We start from the raw sequence: 13493 nt of genomic DNA, 5'->3' as shown, positions 1-13493 counted from the left end.
AATGAATGTTCCAGATCTTACCCAAATACACTACAGCCAATTCTTATTAACTAAAATCTAAAGGTTTATTTATAAAAAGAAAAAAAAAGTGAGAGTTAATATTGGTTAAAGGAATCCATTACATAAAGTAATGGCAAAGTTCTTGGCTCAGGCTTGTAGCAGTGATGGAATAAACTGCTGGCTTAAAAGTCAAGTCTCTGGAGTACATCCACAACTTGGATGGGCATTGTTCAGAGCTTCAGTTTGTAGCAAGGTTCCTCCAGAGGTAAGAAGCAGGATCGAAGATCAAATGCAGGTGTTTCCAGGGCCTTTTATAGTTTTTGCTATGTGGAGGGCAGTCCATTGTTCTTGCTGTGGAAAATCACAGCAACAAGATAAGAGTTTGGAGTCACACGGGCAAGTCACATGTCCATGCATTTCCCCTAGTCACAGCAGGAAATTTCATTAAGTGTAGATGGGCGTCTCCCATGTCCATTGTTAGTTAAATGTTCTTTTGATGGGTCACTCAATTTGAATAGTCCCTCCAAGATGTGCTGGCTAATTACTTCATGGGCGTTACCCCAGGAGCAAACATTTGAAATCCAAGTATAGAGCCAATACTTACAACTTCATAGCTCAACAACATACAAAAATGACACATGCATACAGACAGCATAAGCATAACCAGCAAATCATAACCTTTTCACAGACACCTCACTTGACAACCTTTGTACAAGATTTGCTGGAAATATACAAAAGTTGTTGCAACAATGATCTATATGGTCATATTTTAATCAGATAATGTCACACCACCACTCAGTGCTTGTTTCCTGAGCCCAAAAGCAGGGTTCCACTGTGGTCAACACTGCCGTGAATGCCACAAGCAATATCATGTCGTAGCTACTACATGTGGCGAGATCAATGTTGCACTCCTCTTGCCTTTGTAGTTTAAAGAATAACTCCACTGCCACTTATGATGTGTTAGTCAGAGCGAGCAGCATATTGGTCAACAGTGTGGGATCCATTCCTGCAGACCGAAGAGGCAGAGCATACAGTACACAAACCGTTGAAAGATGGCGCCAAATGCAGACGGAAGCACAGAGATTGCTGGGATGTGAAGCAATACATCATAGGGCATTGGGTCAGGACTCAGGATGCCCCATGACCCCCTCTGCCTTCCCACAACTCTTAGCAGCAGAAGAGGAAGAGCTGCTCTGTGGGATAGCTGCCCAGAGTGAACTGCTCCAAATACTGCTGCAAGTGCCATAAGTGTGAACACATTATTATGCAGGCAGCTGACAGTGTGAACACACAACAGCAGTTTCATTTCAGTGCTCTCTGAGCGGCGCTGTAACTCTGCCAGTGTAGACGTACCCTAAATCAGTGCTTTCTGTTTGTGCGTGGGTGATAACAGCAAGGATTGGCTAAACGGGGCGGGACCCACACCACAGCCTCCATAGCAGCAGCAGCATCCACATTTATTTTTCTTGCTTACTTCCTATGTCTGGAATGAGCTTTTACCTTCACCACATATATCACCAAGTTACCCAATTTATCTACTAATTCCTATACACAGGACAAAAGGGCTTGACAAGCGTAAAGGCTTGTGATCGGCACTACAAAATGAATTCATACTCCACCCAGGGAGGCATGTTGTCAAACCATCACAGACCCACTGAGTGTGAACATATCACACCAAACAGTACTTGTCCTTTATGAGTGATAATGCCTGTGACACAACAGACAATTCAGTACACTTGGCTTAGTGTGTACTACATGTGTGCTGCACAGGTTCAGCCTGAATCGGGGGAGCGCAAACAGCAAATCCTGTGAATAGGGTCCAAGCGACAGGATGACTCATCAACATATATTGCTAGTCCCTCAGGCTACCGCCCTTCAGAATTCAACTTATGTACTGCTCATGGGATAAAAGGGTTAAGGGCCCCTTTTTAGAGAAAATTTCTCCAGGACACTCATATGGAGTACAATTAACAGTCCTGCTGGTAAGGGTTACTGGGTTTTTGAGAGGACAGACTTCAAGATGGTGCTCTTCCAGCAGCAAGGACCATGTCATTCTAGAACTAGACATTGTACCATTTTTGATTTTACCAGACAAAAATATACTTTTAAAGAGTATGAGCCACATAGTTTTGTGTGTCCCAGCCCCACCTGATATCTAAAACGTGACAGAGTCCACTAAACACCAGTAAGTATTTTTCATACAGGTATACTGCTTTTCAACTCCATTTAATACCCAGGAAGCATAAGCAATAAGTTTTTCTCTGTTGTGAGTTAATAGCTGAAATGGCTGTTTCCCTGGTTGCTACAAAAAAATCCAAAAGGTTTTATATAAACTGAGGTGCTAAGAACTGGAGCTTCTGCTAAAAGCCTCTTCTAACTTATACGCTGGCAGGGTATGGTAGGGGGGGATCCATTCCCACTCTATCTTCTTCTGGGAGAGGTAGTAGAGGGGTGTAAGGATTAGGTGTAATCAGGGATGAAATCCCCCACAAAAGCCTGTCATACCCAGCAGTGATCTAGTGCTGTTTCTGAAATAGGGAAGGGCAGCTCTAAAAATCACATTAAGCTTTTGTTTGGAGCACACTGGCCTGGTTGTAGGGTTAGTCCCAGGAAGGAAATCTCCTGCTTCACGAGCTGAGCCTTTTTTGGGTTTAGCTTTAGTCCGGCTTTCATTAAAACCTCACACAGGACTTCTAGTACCTTTCAATGGCATTCCCGGTTTGCCCCAGAATATCATCTACATGTTGCACAATATTTTCTTAATAGGTTTAACCAACTCTGAACCATCAGTTGCATTCATTTACAATCCACTAAGGCATTTCAATCTTGTATACACTTGTTTTAGTTTAAATACAATTATTCTTTTTCTATTTACAAAACATCCTGATATAGATTTTCACTCCCTAATAACCTTTACTTTACACTACGGTTAATCAGAACTTTTGGATACAATTTTTAATGGTTAATCATCATTTCTTATATTTACTGATCTTTCTTGGTGCTGAGTTGGTTTCTGCTTCCAAAGCACATAGCCATCTGAAAAAGCCTCTTTGGAGCCATGGTAGGATTTTAATTAAGTAGTATGTTTTGTTTACATTTCTTTTACTCCTTTTACTGTATATACTGCATGTTCCATAGGAATGCTCACTCCTTTCATAATTTAACTTTCACTTTTTATTTGCTATACCATATTAGCCATACCAATTATATATACAAACATGTAATATATATTAATATTTTATTTTTCTTCTTCAGCTCTCTCAGCTGTTGCTTCATTACTGAAAAAGGGATGCAGGGTCTCTATGCACTATCCTAGTTCTGCCTGTGCCCTTTTATTCCCATTTACTGGTTTATATTTAACATTTATAACTTAACTATTACAAAGTTTAATGTTTTTTTAAATTAACACTTTGGGTGTCTCAGTGCCAACAAAGTTAAGACTGCCCCGAGATGTTAGCTCCTGCCCAAAGACTCTGTGTATGTCAACTTTATAATATATGGAGATATACCCATCTCATAGAACAGGAATTATTGGAGACCACCAGACACAAATTTAATCAACAATTCCTTTCTTAAATCCAAAGGTGAAATGATATTTTATACAATTGCTGTAAACATGCCTAGAACCCTAAAAATAACAGTCACTACACCCAATACAGTAACAAAGTATTCATAAGCATGCAAACAGTGTACTTACAAACTGGCCTGACCTAAGGAAAACTATCTCATCTTGGCATGCTCCAGCATGATCTGGTAGGATCTGAAAAAGAACAGGCAGCTTCAGGGCTCTCTTTATACACTTCAGCTAACTTGCTAGTTTTAGCAAAAACCCAGTTTGAAGCAATTTATCCTTGCTACTCTCTTTCCTCCAAGGCCTTCCTTTTGTCACCTCTCCTTATTACCAGCTGAATTGGGTGACCAGATTGCAAGTGTGAAAAATTGGGGGAGGGGTGGGGGGAGGAGAGGAGAATGCCTATGTAAGAAAAAGCTCCAAATATTGGGACTGTCCCTATAAAATCGGGACATCTGGTCACCCTACAGTTGAATAATGGGATGGTTTGTATCTGTTTTTTTCCTTTGTCAGTTACTTTTTGAACCACATATATACTTCCCACACTATAAATAATAAGTATTATTATTCTCATGGCCTTCTTTTACTTGCTGACTGGGGCCTTTTCTGTACTAGCCACACATTATAAATCAAACTTAAGCTAACTTTAATTCTTTTAATTTCATAAGTACCTCTGCAGCAGGCATTCCTAGGCATGTGTTCTTCAGTTCCCTCTCTTGTCTACTCCTTGTGAGATATGGTAACAGCAGCAAGTCATCAGGCCCACAGAGTATTCACCCAAAAGTTCTGAAGGATTTAAGAATTAAGTGGGTGAGCTGTTAACAAAACAATGTAATTTACAATGAAAGTTAGCTGATATACTTGAGAACTGAAAGGTGGGCAATATTAGGTCTATTTTTTAAAAAGCATTAGGATTAAGCTTGACATTTAAAGGCCAGTATTTTTACTTCAGCACTCAGCAAGTTATCTGAAGCAAAGAAGAGTACTTGTCTTAGTAGACAAACACAATACAAGACTCAATTAATGTGCGCTCTGAGAATCACATCTCTCAATTTAGGAGAAGTCTTTGAGATTGACAAAGAAAAAACGGTTGATATTATTGGTTTAGACTTTAAAAAAGCTTTAATCTGGTTCCTCATAAGAAGGTGTGGTTAAGGAAACTAGATACAGAGTATGAGAGAAGTTCTTTTGTGTACTAGAAATTAATAGAAAACAAACAGGAGTAAGTCATCGGTTTTTAATCACAGAAGGAAGCAAATAGGAGGATATTGCAATGATCTAAGAGCAGCTTTAACTTATTTATTAAAGACCTGAAGAAGAGGGTGAACAGTGACCTGGCAAAATTTGCATGACACAAGATTATTTAGATTAGTCAAAGACTATGGAAGATGGAGGAAGTTCAGAAGCACCTGAGTTAGACAATTAGATACAATTCACTGTAGATAAATATGATGCTCACACAGTGGAACAGTTTGAATTTCTAACATATTGCTGGATTGCAAAATAAATATTTTAGAAAAATTATCTTGCCATACCTGTTGACAATTTATGATAGAGTCATTACAGTTTAGTAGCCAGGAAAATATTTGGGAGTCTCTTTCAGACTCTTATCTTAGGTGGGTTTGTCCTATTTGTCTTAGCTTGATTTTCTAGGGCTGCTAGTGGGTGTCCTTCTTATAGGATACACCTGGCAAGACCAGGTAAGCACCCTGCTAAGAGTGGGGCTAGAGAAATTTATAACAGCATAAAGCCCCACTGAAGTCAACAGGGTTCTGCCTGAATGTTTTACCTTATTAGGGCTCAAGCACTAAGTAGAATCAAAAAGTGGCCATTCATTTCAATTACATGAACTGAGAGACCTTGGGCTTGATTGTCAGAGGTGCTGAGCATGTGGATCTCCCCACGCCTTTATCTGGATGGGGAGTGCTCAGTACTTCTGAAAAATCAGGTTCAAGGGAGCTCAAATCCAGCACCCAAGATGGGAGGCCCCTACAATCAGCAGCCACAGACAACCTGGGCCTTTACCTTTCACAAACTACGGCTCTTCGTAAGGAGCCACAGCCCCACCTCTGACCTGGTGTCTGTGAACTGGGCCAGCAGTGCTGTGCGGTACAGATAAGGGCACGTGGAGACTGAAGTCCCCCGCTGTAGGAGCCGATGGGGCGGAGGGCAACAGTCTGTCACTCAGGGGCCGCATCTTCAGCTGTGCGGCCCCTGGCCTCAGTTTCCCCATCCCTCAAACAGGGATCACAACCCTCCCCTGCTAGAGGAGGCGGCTGCTGCGTGAGGCGGCTCGGTCCCCGGCGGCGCAGGGGAGCCAGGAAACCGAGCCGGGTCAAAGGGCAGCGGCGGCAGTGAGCGCGCGGTACCATGGAGCTGACGGCAAGTGGTGGCTAGAGCGGCGAGCAGTCGGGGTCGCTCTGGGCGGCGGGAGGCCGGCTCCGTGGGGCAAAATGGAGGAGGGGATGTACCGGGCCGTGTCCGGGGGCCGCATCGCGCTGCAGCGCCGCCAGTACAGCGCCTCTTGCCGGGAGTTCTCGGTGCGCTGCCCCCGGCTGCAGCTGCGCTCGCTGAGCGCCGCTACCTGCTCCGTCTGGCTGGCGGCTTATGGGCTCTTCGTGCTCAGCCAGGTACCGAGCGGCTCCCCGGCCCGCCCCGACCTGACCGCGCCCCTGGGCTCTGCCTCCTCTGCCCTGTCCGTCGTGCGGTCGCCCAGGTCCTGCTCCGCCACGTTCCCCCCGCCCCCTCCGAAATCCGCCCTCAGGAGAGCCCTGGTGTCAGCCCGCGTCCCCTTCGCTCCATCGGGGTCCCCCATGGCGCCGCCGCTCACTTAGCAAAGGCTCCCGGTGCTGCAGGCTCCAGGCGGGCACGGAAATCTGGAAACCAGTTTGTGGCATTGTTTAAAAGCAGGGCCCTTTCTTTTGTCCCAGCCCGGCTACCCAGGGGCTCCCTCTGTCCGCACCACTCTCGGGGCTTGTCTACATCAGAAAGTTGCAGCGCTGGTGAGGGAGTTACAGCGCTGCAACTTAGGAGGTGTACACATCTGCAGGGCACCACCAGCGCTGCAACTCCCTGTTTGCAGCGCTGGCCGTACTCCCGTTTTGTCTCGGGTGTAGAGGATCCAGCGCTGGTGATCCAGCGCTGGTAATCCAATGTAGACAGTTACCAGCGCTTTTCTTGACCTCCGTGGAAGGAGGAAGCCTCTGGTAATCAAGCTGGTTTCCTTTCCCGGTTTGCTCTCTCGGTCCCGGAGCCACCCAGCAAACCGCAGGGAAGGAGACCTGCTTGCTCGGGGTTCCGGGACCGAGAGAGCAAACCGGGAAAGGAGACCAGCTTCGCCGCGGTTTGCTCTCGCGTTCCCGGAGCCACCCAGCAAACCGCAGGGAAGGAGACCTGCTTGCTCGGGGTTCCGGGACCGAGAGAGCAAACCGGGAAAGGAAACCAGCTTCGCCGCGGTTTGCTCTCTCGGACCCGGAACCCCGAGCAAGCAGGTCTCCTTCCCTGTGGTTTGCTGGGTGGCTCCGGGACCGAGAGAGCAAACCGCGGCGTTCCCGGTTTGCTCTCTCGGTCCCGGAACCCCGAGCAAGCAGGTCTCCTTCCCTGCGGTTTGCTGGCTGGCTCCGGGACCGAGAGAGCAAACCGCGGCGTTCCCGGTTTGCTCTCTCGGTCCCGGAACCCCGAGCAAGCAGGTCTCCTTCCCTGCGGTTTGCTGGCTGGCTCCGGGACCGAGAGAGCAAACCGCGGCGTTCCCGGTTTGCTCTCTCGGTCCCGGAACCCCGAGCAAGCAGGTCTCCTTCCCTGCGGTTTGCTGGCTGGCTCCGGGACCGAGAGAGCAAACCGCGGCGAAGCTGGTTTCCTTTCCCGGTTTGCTCTCTCGTCCCGGAACCCCCCTTGAAGCCGCCCAACAGCGCTGCAGTGTGGCCACATCTAACACCACTTGCAGCGCTGGTTGCTGTAAGTGTGGCCACTCTGCAGCGCTGGCCCTATACAGCTGTACTAATACAGCTGTAACAACCAGCGCTGCAAAATTTTAGATGTAGACATGGCCTCGCACACACAGCGCCTTAAACCGGCGCAAATGCCATGTTCATTTAGCCGAGAAAGGCATAACAGCAGGGGTCGGCAACCTTTCAGAAGTGGTGTGGGGAGTCTTCATTCACTCTAGGATTGCGCAGGCCAGTAAGACGTTTGAACGTTCTTAGAAGGTCTCTTTCTATCAGTCTATAATATATAATTAAACTATTGTTGTATGTAAAGTAAATAAGGTTTTTAAAATTAAATAACATGCAGAGCCCTCCCCCCCCCACAAGTGGCCAGGACCCCGGTGCTGTGAATGCCACTGAAAATCAGCTCCTGTGCTGCCTTCAGCACCCCTGCCATAGCTTGCCTACTCCTGCATAACAGGAACCAGTGGCTGAAAGTTAAAGCCAGACAAATTCAAGTTAGAAATAAAGCACAAATTTAACACTGAGGGTGAGTTGGAAGAATTGAGCTGGGACATCTCTATATCTTGATGTCTTCAAATCAAGACTTTCTGGATGCCTTTCTGAAAGCTATGCTTTAGTCAAACTGAAGTTGTTAGATTCAGTATAGGGTAGGGCTGTCGATTAATTGCGGTTAACTCATGTGATTAACTTGAAAAAATTAATTGCGATGAAAAAATTAATCATGATTAATCCTGATTTTAATGGCACTGTTGAGAGACTACCAATTGAAATTTATTAAATATTTTGGATGTTTTTCTATATTTTCATATATATCTTGTAGTCTGTGTTGTAATTGAAATCAAAGTGTATATTTTGATTACAAATATTTGCACTGTAAAAGGATAAACAGAAGAAATAGTATTTTTCAATTCACCTCATACAAGTACTGTAATACAATCTTTGTCCTGAAAGTGCAACTTTCAAATGTAGATATGTTTTTGTTCCATAACTGCACTCAAAAACAAAACAATGTAAAACTTCAGAGACTACAAGTCCACTCAGTCCTGCTTCTTGTTCAGCCAATCGCTGAGACATACAAGTTTGTTTACATTTGCAGGAGATAATGCTGCCCTCTTCTTATTTACAGTGTCACCACAAAGTGAGAACAGGCATTTGCATGGTACTTTTGTAGCCAGCATTGCAAGATATTTACGTGCCAGATATGCTAAACATTTGTTTGCCCCTTCATACTTCATACTTCAGTCACCATTCCAGAGGATATGCTTCCATGCTGATGACGCTCATTAAAAAAATAATGCGTTAACTAAATTTGTGACTGAACTCCTTGGGGGAGAATTTTATGTTCCCTGCTCTATTTTACCCACATTCTGCCATATATTTCATGTTATAGCAGTCTTGGATGATGACCGAGAACATGGTTTTTCATTTTAAGAACACTTTCACTGTAGATTTGACAAAATGCTAAGAAGGTACCAATGTGAGATTTCTAAAGATAGTTACAGCACTCAATCCAAGATTTAAGAATCTGAAGTGCCTTCCAAAATCTGAGATGAATGAGGTGTGGCACATGCTTTCAGAAGTCTTAAAAGAGCAACACTCTGATGAGGAAACTACAGAACCTGAACCACCAAAAAAGAAAATCAACCTTCTGCTGGTGGCATCTGACTCAGATAATGAAAATGAACATGTGTTGATCCGCACTGCTTTGGATGGTTTTCGAGCAGAACCCATCATCAACATGGACACATGTCCCCTGGAATAGTGGTTGAAGCATGCACATCTGTAATCATGTAAATATCTTGCGACTCTGGCTACAACTGTGCCATGAGAACACCTGTTCTCACTTTCAGATGACATTGTAAATAAGAAGAGGGCAGCATTATCTCCTGCAAATGTAAACAAACTTGTTTGAATGGTTGGCTGAACAAGAAATAGGACTGAGTGGACTTGCAAGCTCTACAATTTTACATTTTTATTTTTGAATGCAGTATTTTTATACATAATTCTACATTTGTAAGTTCAACTTTCATGATAAAGGGATTGCATTATAGTACTTGTATTAGGTGAATTGAAAGACATTTATTTTGCCTTTTACAGTGCAAACACTTGTAATAAAAAATATAAAGTGAGCACAGTACACTTTGCATTCTGTGTTGTAATTGAAATCAATATATTTGAAAATGTAGAAAACATCAAAAATATTTAAATAAATGGTATTCTATTATTGTTTAACAGTGTGATTAATTGCGATTAATTTTTTTAATCGCTTGACAGCCCTAATATGGGGTAAGTGCGTGAAACTCTATGGTCTCTGATATACAGGAGGTCAGACTATATGATCTAATAGTCTCTTCTGGCCTTAAACTCTATGATCCTGTGAAAAACGTGTCCTAAAGGTCAACATACTTGGGTTCTGCTGAATTGATTGGGGGAACTGATTAAGGGCTCTGGTCTGAGTACATCTGGCCCCCAGATATAGAAATCTAGGTGCTAGTGAGCGTGAACACTCACTCCATCTGACTTCAGCTGCTATGATGGCTTATGAAGAGCGAGATGATGCGCCAGGTAGCTGAGACTCTGATAATACAGGGCAAAGTAAACTTCTAGAAGTGAATAGAAAGCCAGTTCCTAGCAAATGGATGTAATATCTCACTATTCAGAAAAACGGACTGATGTTGCTGTTAAGTGATCTTTAGGATAGCCCCATGTCGAGCATTAGTGCAGTTCTGCTTGAGCTGAACTTCTGCCAGTTCACATCGCAAGTCTTGGGCTCAGTCAGACTCTGGGAAAGCAAAGATGCTCTGTCATCTTCATTTGATGAAAATGAGTCAGAGTTGCATGACAGCCACATTCTGATCTCATTATCTTCCCAGAAGTCTGTTAGTTTATAAGCTCCTTCAGGGCAGGGATCATATCTTTTTATGTATAGGGAGCAGTGTCTAGCATATTCATGGGCGCCAAATCATATACACTGAACAGGAGAGATGAGTGTCTGGAAACCCACAGGAGATATTTCTTGGGGGCAGGCAAGTGATCACTGAAAATAATTCTCTCAGATTTTTCTGACAGGAAAGATGGGCACTCCACTAGCAATACCATCTACGTACTCATGGTCATGTGTCAACAAGACCTTGTGGGCAAAGATTTTAAAGACTGTTGACAGATCTAAAAGAATGGGCATAAATATCTGACCTTCAGCATTACTAGGAGATTGTGAACAACCCATGAGACCAGTGCAATCTCTATAGTGTATACTGAGGCCAAAAGATGGACTGAAAAGGATCAAGAAAGTCTGAAGACTACAGTTAACACTAGCATTGCCACACTGTGACCTTCTCAGTGACCTTTCCCAGAAAGCAAAGATAAGAGACCAGGGTGGTAATTGGCAAGGTTGTCAATGTCAGAAGATTGTCAAATCCTTGCTCAATAAACTACCACTTGTTAGCGGGCAGGAATTCTATCCTAAATTCCTGTAAGAAGGCATTCATCTCGGTCAGCAATTGTCCTCAACGCCTTCCTACTTGATTATACAAGCTGTACACCATTGGTTGAAATTCTTCCATTACGCGAAGAAGCTGAGCCTCAGTCTCACCACCCTCTTAGTGCAGCACAAGACCCCTTTCTCCTGTAAAAGGGCTAGCGAGCAGTCCAGCATCATTCCTCCTTCAAGACAGCCACTAAGGATTATTCAGTTTGGGAAGTGGCATGAAATGAGTTAGAACAATGGAGTTTTGGTCCATTAGTGATAGAATTAATATTTCCGATGCCCAGCAATGTTCTCTCTAAAATTGGTCCTGGGGATAGGGCACTAAATTGTGAGTCAGGATAGCTGGATTCTATTCCCAGCTCTTTAAATGACTTGCTGCTTGAGTTTAGTCTAATCAGTGATTTAGCACTTATTATTTATCTTGTAGTAATACCAAAAGGTCCCAAGATCAAGGCACCATACAAACACCTAGCAAGACACAGTTCCATTTCCAGAAAGCTTACAATCTAAATATGCAAGACAAAGCATCGAAGAAAGGGACAAGTATTACTACCATTGTACAGATCAGGGTACTAAGGCAGAGAAATTAAGATTAATCAAAGTCACATGTTAAATTGGTGCCAGAACTAGAATATGAACTCAGATCTTCTGATTCCTAATGCGATGCTTGAAGAACAAGACTATCCTTACTCTCTAATCACTCTGAGCCTCTGATTCACCATCTGTAAAAAAGGGGCACTACCTGTCTACCTTTGTAAGTGCAATTGCATCATGATCTGCATTTATATGACAGGCTGTCTTGTATGATATCACTTGGTGTTTGGGGGCAGAGTTAGCAGAACCCACTGGTCAGTTATAGGTCCCCCTCCAGGCCTGATCCACTGAGGATATCAGTCTGTTACAGTGCTCAGCCACAGAGCTTGGCACTTAATTAAGTTCAAGGTGTAGAGACTCATGCTTCCTGATCTAGAGGTTAGTCCCAGTGTGTCAAGCAAGATGGCATCTGTCAAACTTTCATGGATGAACCTACAATTTACTGTACGTAGCGCTATGCCTATGCTCACGTGCAATTATTTGCACAATTGGAGCCTAAATGCCTGCTTGGTTTTCTTTACAGAACAGCATGGTGCTCTCAGCTGCTATATTTATCACTCTGATTGGCTTAATCGTGTACCTGCACTTTGTGAAAATTGACCAGGAGTCCCTGTTAGTCATTGGCTCACTTGGCATCCAGATGACCTCATCCTATGCTTCGGGCAAAGAGAATACAACCTTCATTGAAATGAGCCAAGTGAAGGACGTAGTCATCAATGAGGCCATCTATATGGTAATCATCTCATACAGCCTTTCTTCTTGTACAGCATAATCAGTACTGCACTTTTCCCATGTGCTTGTGGCTAGGGACAGATGTTTTAACTGGACAATGTAATGGCCAGATTTTGTTGTCAAGGCTTGACGTTCTTGGACTGGTGTGGTGTCCTTAGTTTCACCAACATGTTCTTTATTCCTTATTTCTCTCCTCATTGCACCATCTTTTTCTTCTTGAAACCTGCTGGAAAGAGGACATTTAAAACAAAAGGCCAGGTTCATCCCTGATGTAATGAAGAAAATCCACTACCATCAACTTCAGAGTGAATTTGGGTCAGTGGTTGTAATCATTCCCTCCTGTGCTATTCTTGGGAGTGTTGGGCCCGATGTCAGACATGCCAAATGGTTTATAAATCAGAACAGACCACAATAAAACGCATTATGTTTGTGGTTTTCTAATTTTGTTTAAGGTCTTACGGGAAAGCAGCCCCTATCCTCTCAATTTATTTGAGTTAATTTCAGATTAAAAGTGTAATATTAAATGTGGCTAAAATTGCATATGTATTGGGTGACAGTGGAAGGAGAGAGTTGAATTTTCAGCATATTGTAATGTAAACAGGACCTTAGAGACTAAGGGCTTGTCTACATCACAAAGTTGCAGCGCTGGTGAGGGGCTTACAGCGCTGCAACTTAGGAGGTGTACACATCTGCAGGGCATCACCAGCGCTGCAACTCCCTGTTTGCAGCGCTGGCCGTACTCCCGTTTTGTCTCGGGTGTAGAGGATCCAGCGCTGGTGATCCAGCGCTGGTAATCAAGTGTAGACACTTACCAGCGCTTTTCTTGACCTCCGTGGAATAAGCAGGTATCCCAGCATACCTGAGGAAGCCTCTCTGGTAATCAAGCAGGTATCCTTCCCCGCGGTTTGCTCCGGTGTTCTCCGAATCCCCCCCCAAGCGGGTCTCCTTCCCAGCGGTTTGCAGGGGGGTTCGGGGAACGCGAGAGCAAACCGCGGGGAAGCAGGTCTCCTTCCCCGGTTTGCTCTCGCGTTCCCCGAACCCCCGTGCAATTAGGTCTCCTTCCCCGCACCCCCGAGCAAGCAGGTCTCCTTCCCCGCCGTTTGCAGGGGGTTTCGGGGAACGCGAGAGCAAACCGCGGGGAAGGAGATCTGCTTGCTCGGGG

General features: G+C 44.4%; 2 protein-coding genes across 7 annotated transcripts in view; one reads left to right on the top strand and one right to left on the bottom strand.

Annotated features, from left to right (window-relative positions):
• Positions 1-6512, bottom strand: part of ARG2 (arginase 2) — a 43015-nt gene extending 36503 nt beyond the window's left edge. Inside the window, exons 1-3 of one of the 3 annotated variants that reach the window (XM_030559764.1) lie at positions 6402-6512; positions 4243-4357; positions 3698-3760 (exon numbers count right to left, since the gene is read on the bottom strand). In XM_030559764.1, the coding sequence (XP_030415624.1) occupies positions 3698-3760; positions 4243-4257 (78 nt within the window). In that variant the 5' untranslated portion in view covers positions 4258-4357; positions 6402-6512. Of the gene's footprint in view, positions 1-3697; positions 3761-4242; positions 4358-5596; positions 5726-6401 lie in introns of those variants that run through there. The other 2 variants (XM_030559763.1, XM_030559762.1) reach the window with 2 other exon arrangements.
• PIGH (phosphatidylinositol glycan anchor biosynthesis class H) overlaps positions 5871-13493 on the top strand; it is a 38189-nt gene continuing 30566 nt past the window's right edge. For 2 of the 4 annotated variants that reach the window (XM_030559774.1, XM_030559776.1), the window contains exons 1-2: positions 5984-6201; positions 12123-12332. In XM_030559774.1, the coding sequence (XP_030415634.1) occupies positions 6025-6201; positions 12123-12332 (387 nt within the window). In that variant the 5' untranslated portion in view covers positions 5984-6024. Of the gene's footprint in view, positions 5954-5983; positions 6202-12122; positions 12333-13493 lie in introns of those variants that run through there. The other 2 variants (XM_030559778.1, XM_030559777.1) reach the window with 2 other exon arrangements.

The sequence above is a fragment of the Gopherus evgoodei genome, chromosome 4, assembly GCF_007399415.2.
Source record: "Gopherus evgoodei ecotype Sinaloan lineage chromosome 4, rGopEvg1_v1.p, whole genome shotgun sequence".
Lineage (NCBI taxonomy): Eukaryota > Metazoa > Chordata > Testudines > Testudinidae > Gopherus > Gopherus evgoodei.
The sequence above is the reverse complement of the archived record's forward strand: the minus strand, read 5'-3'. Positions and strand labels throughout refer to the sequence as shown.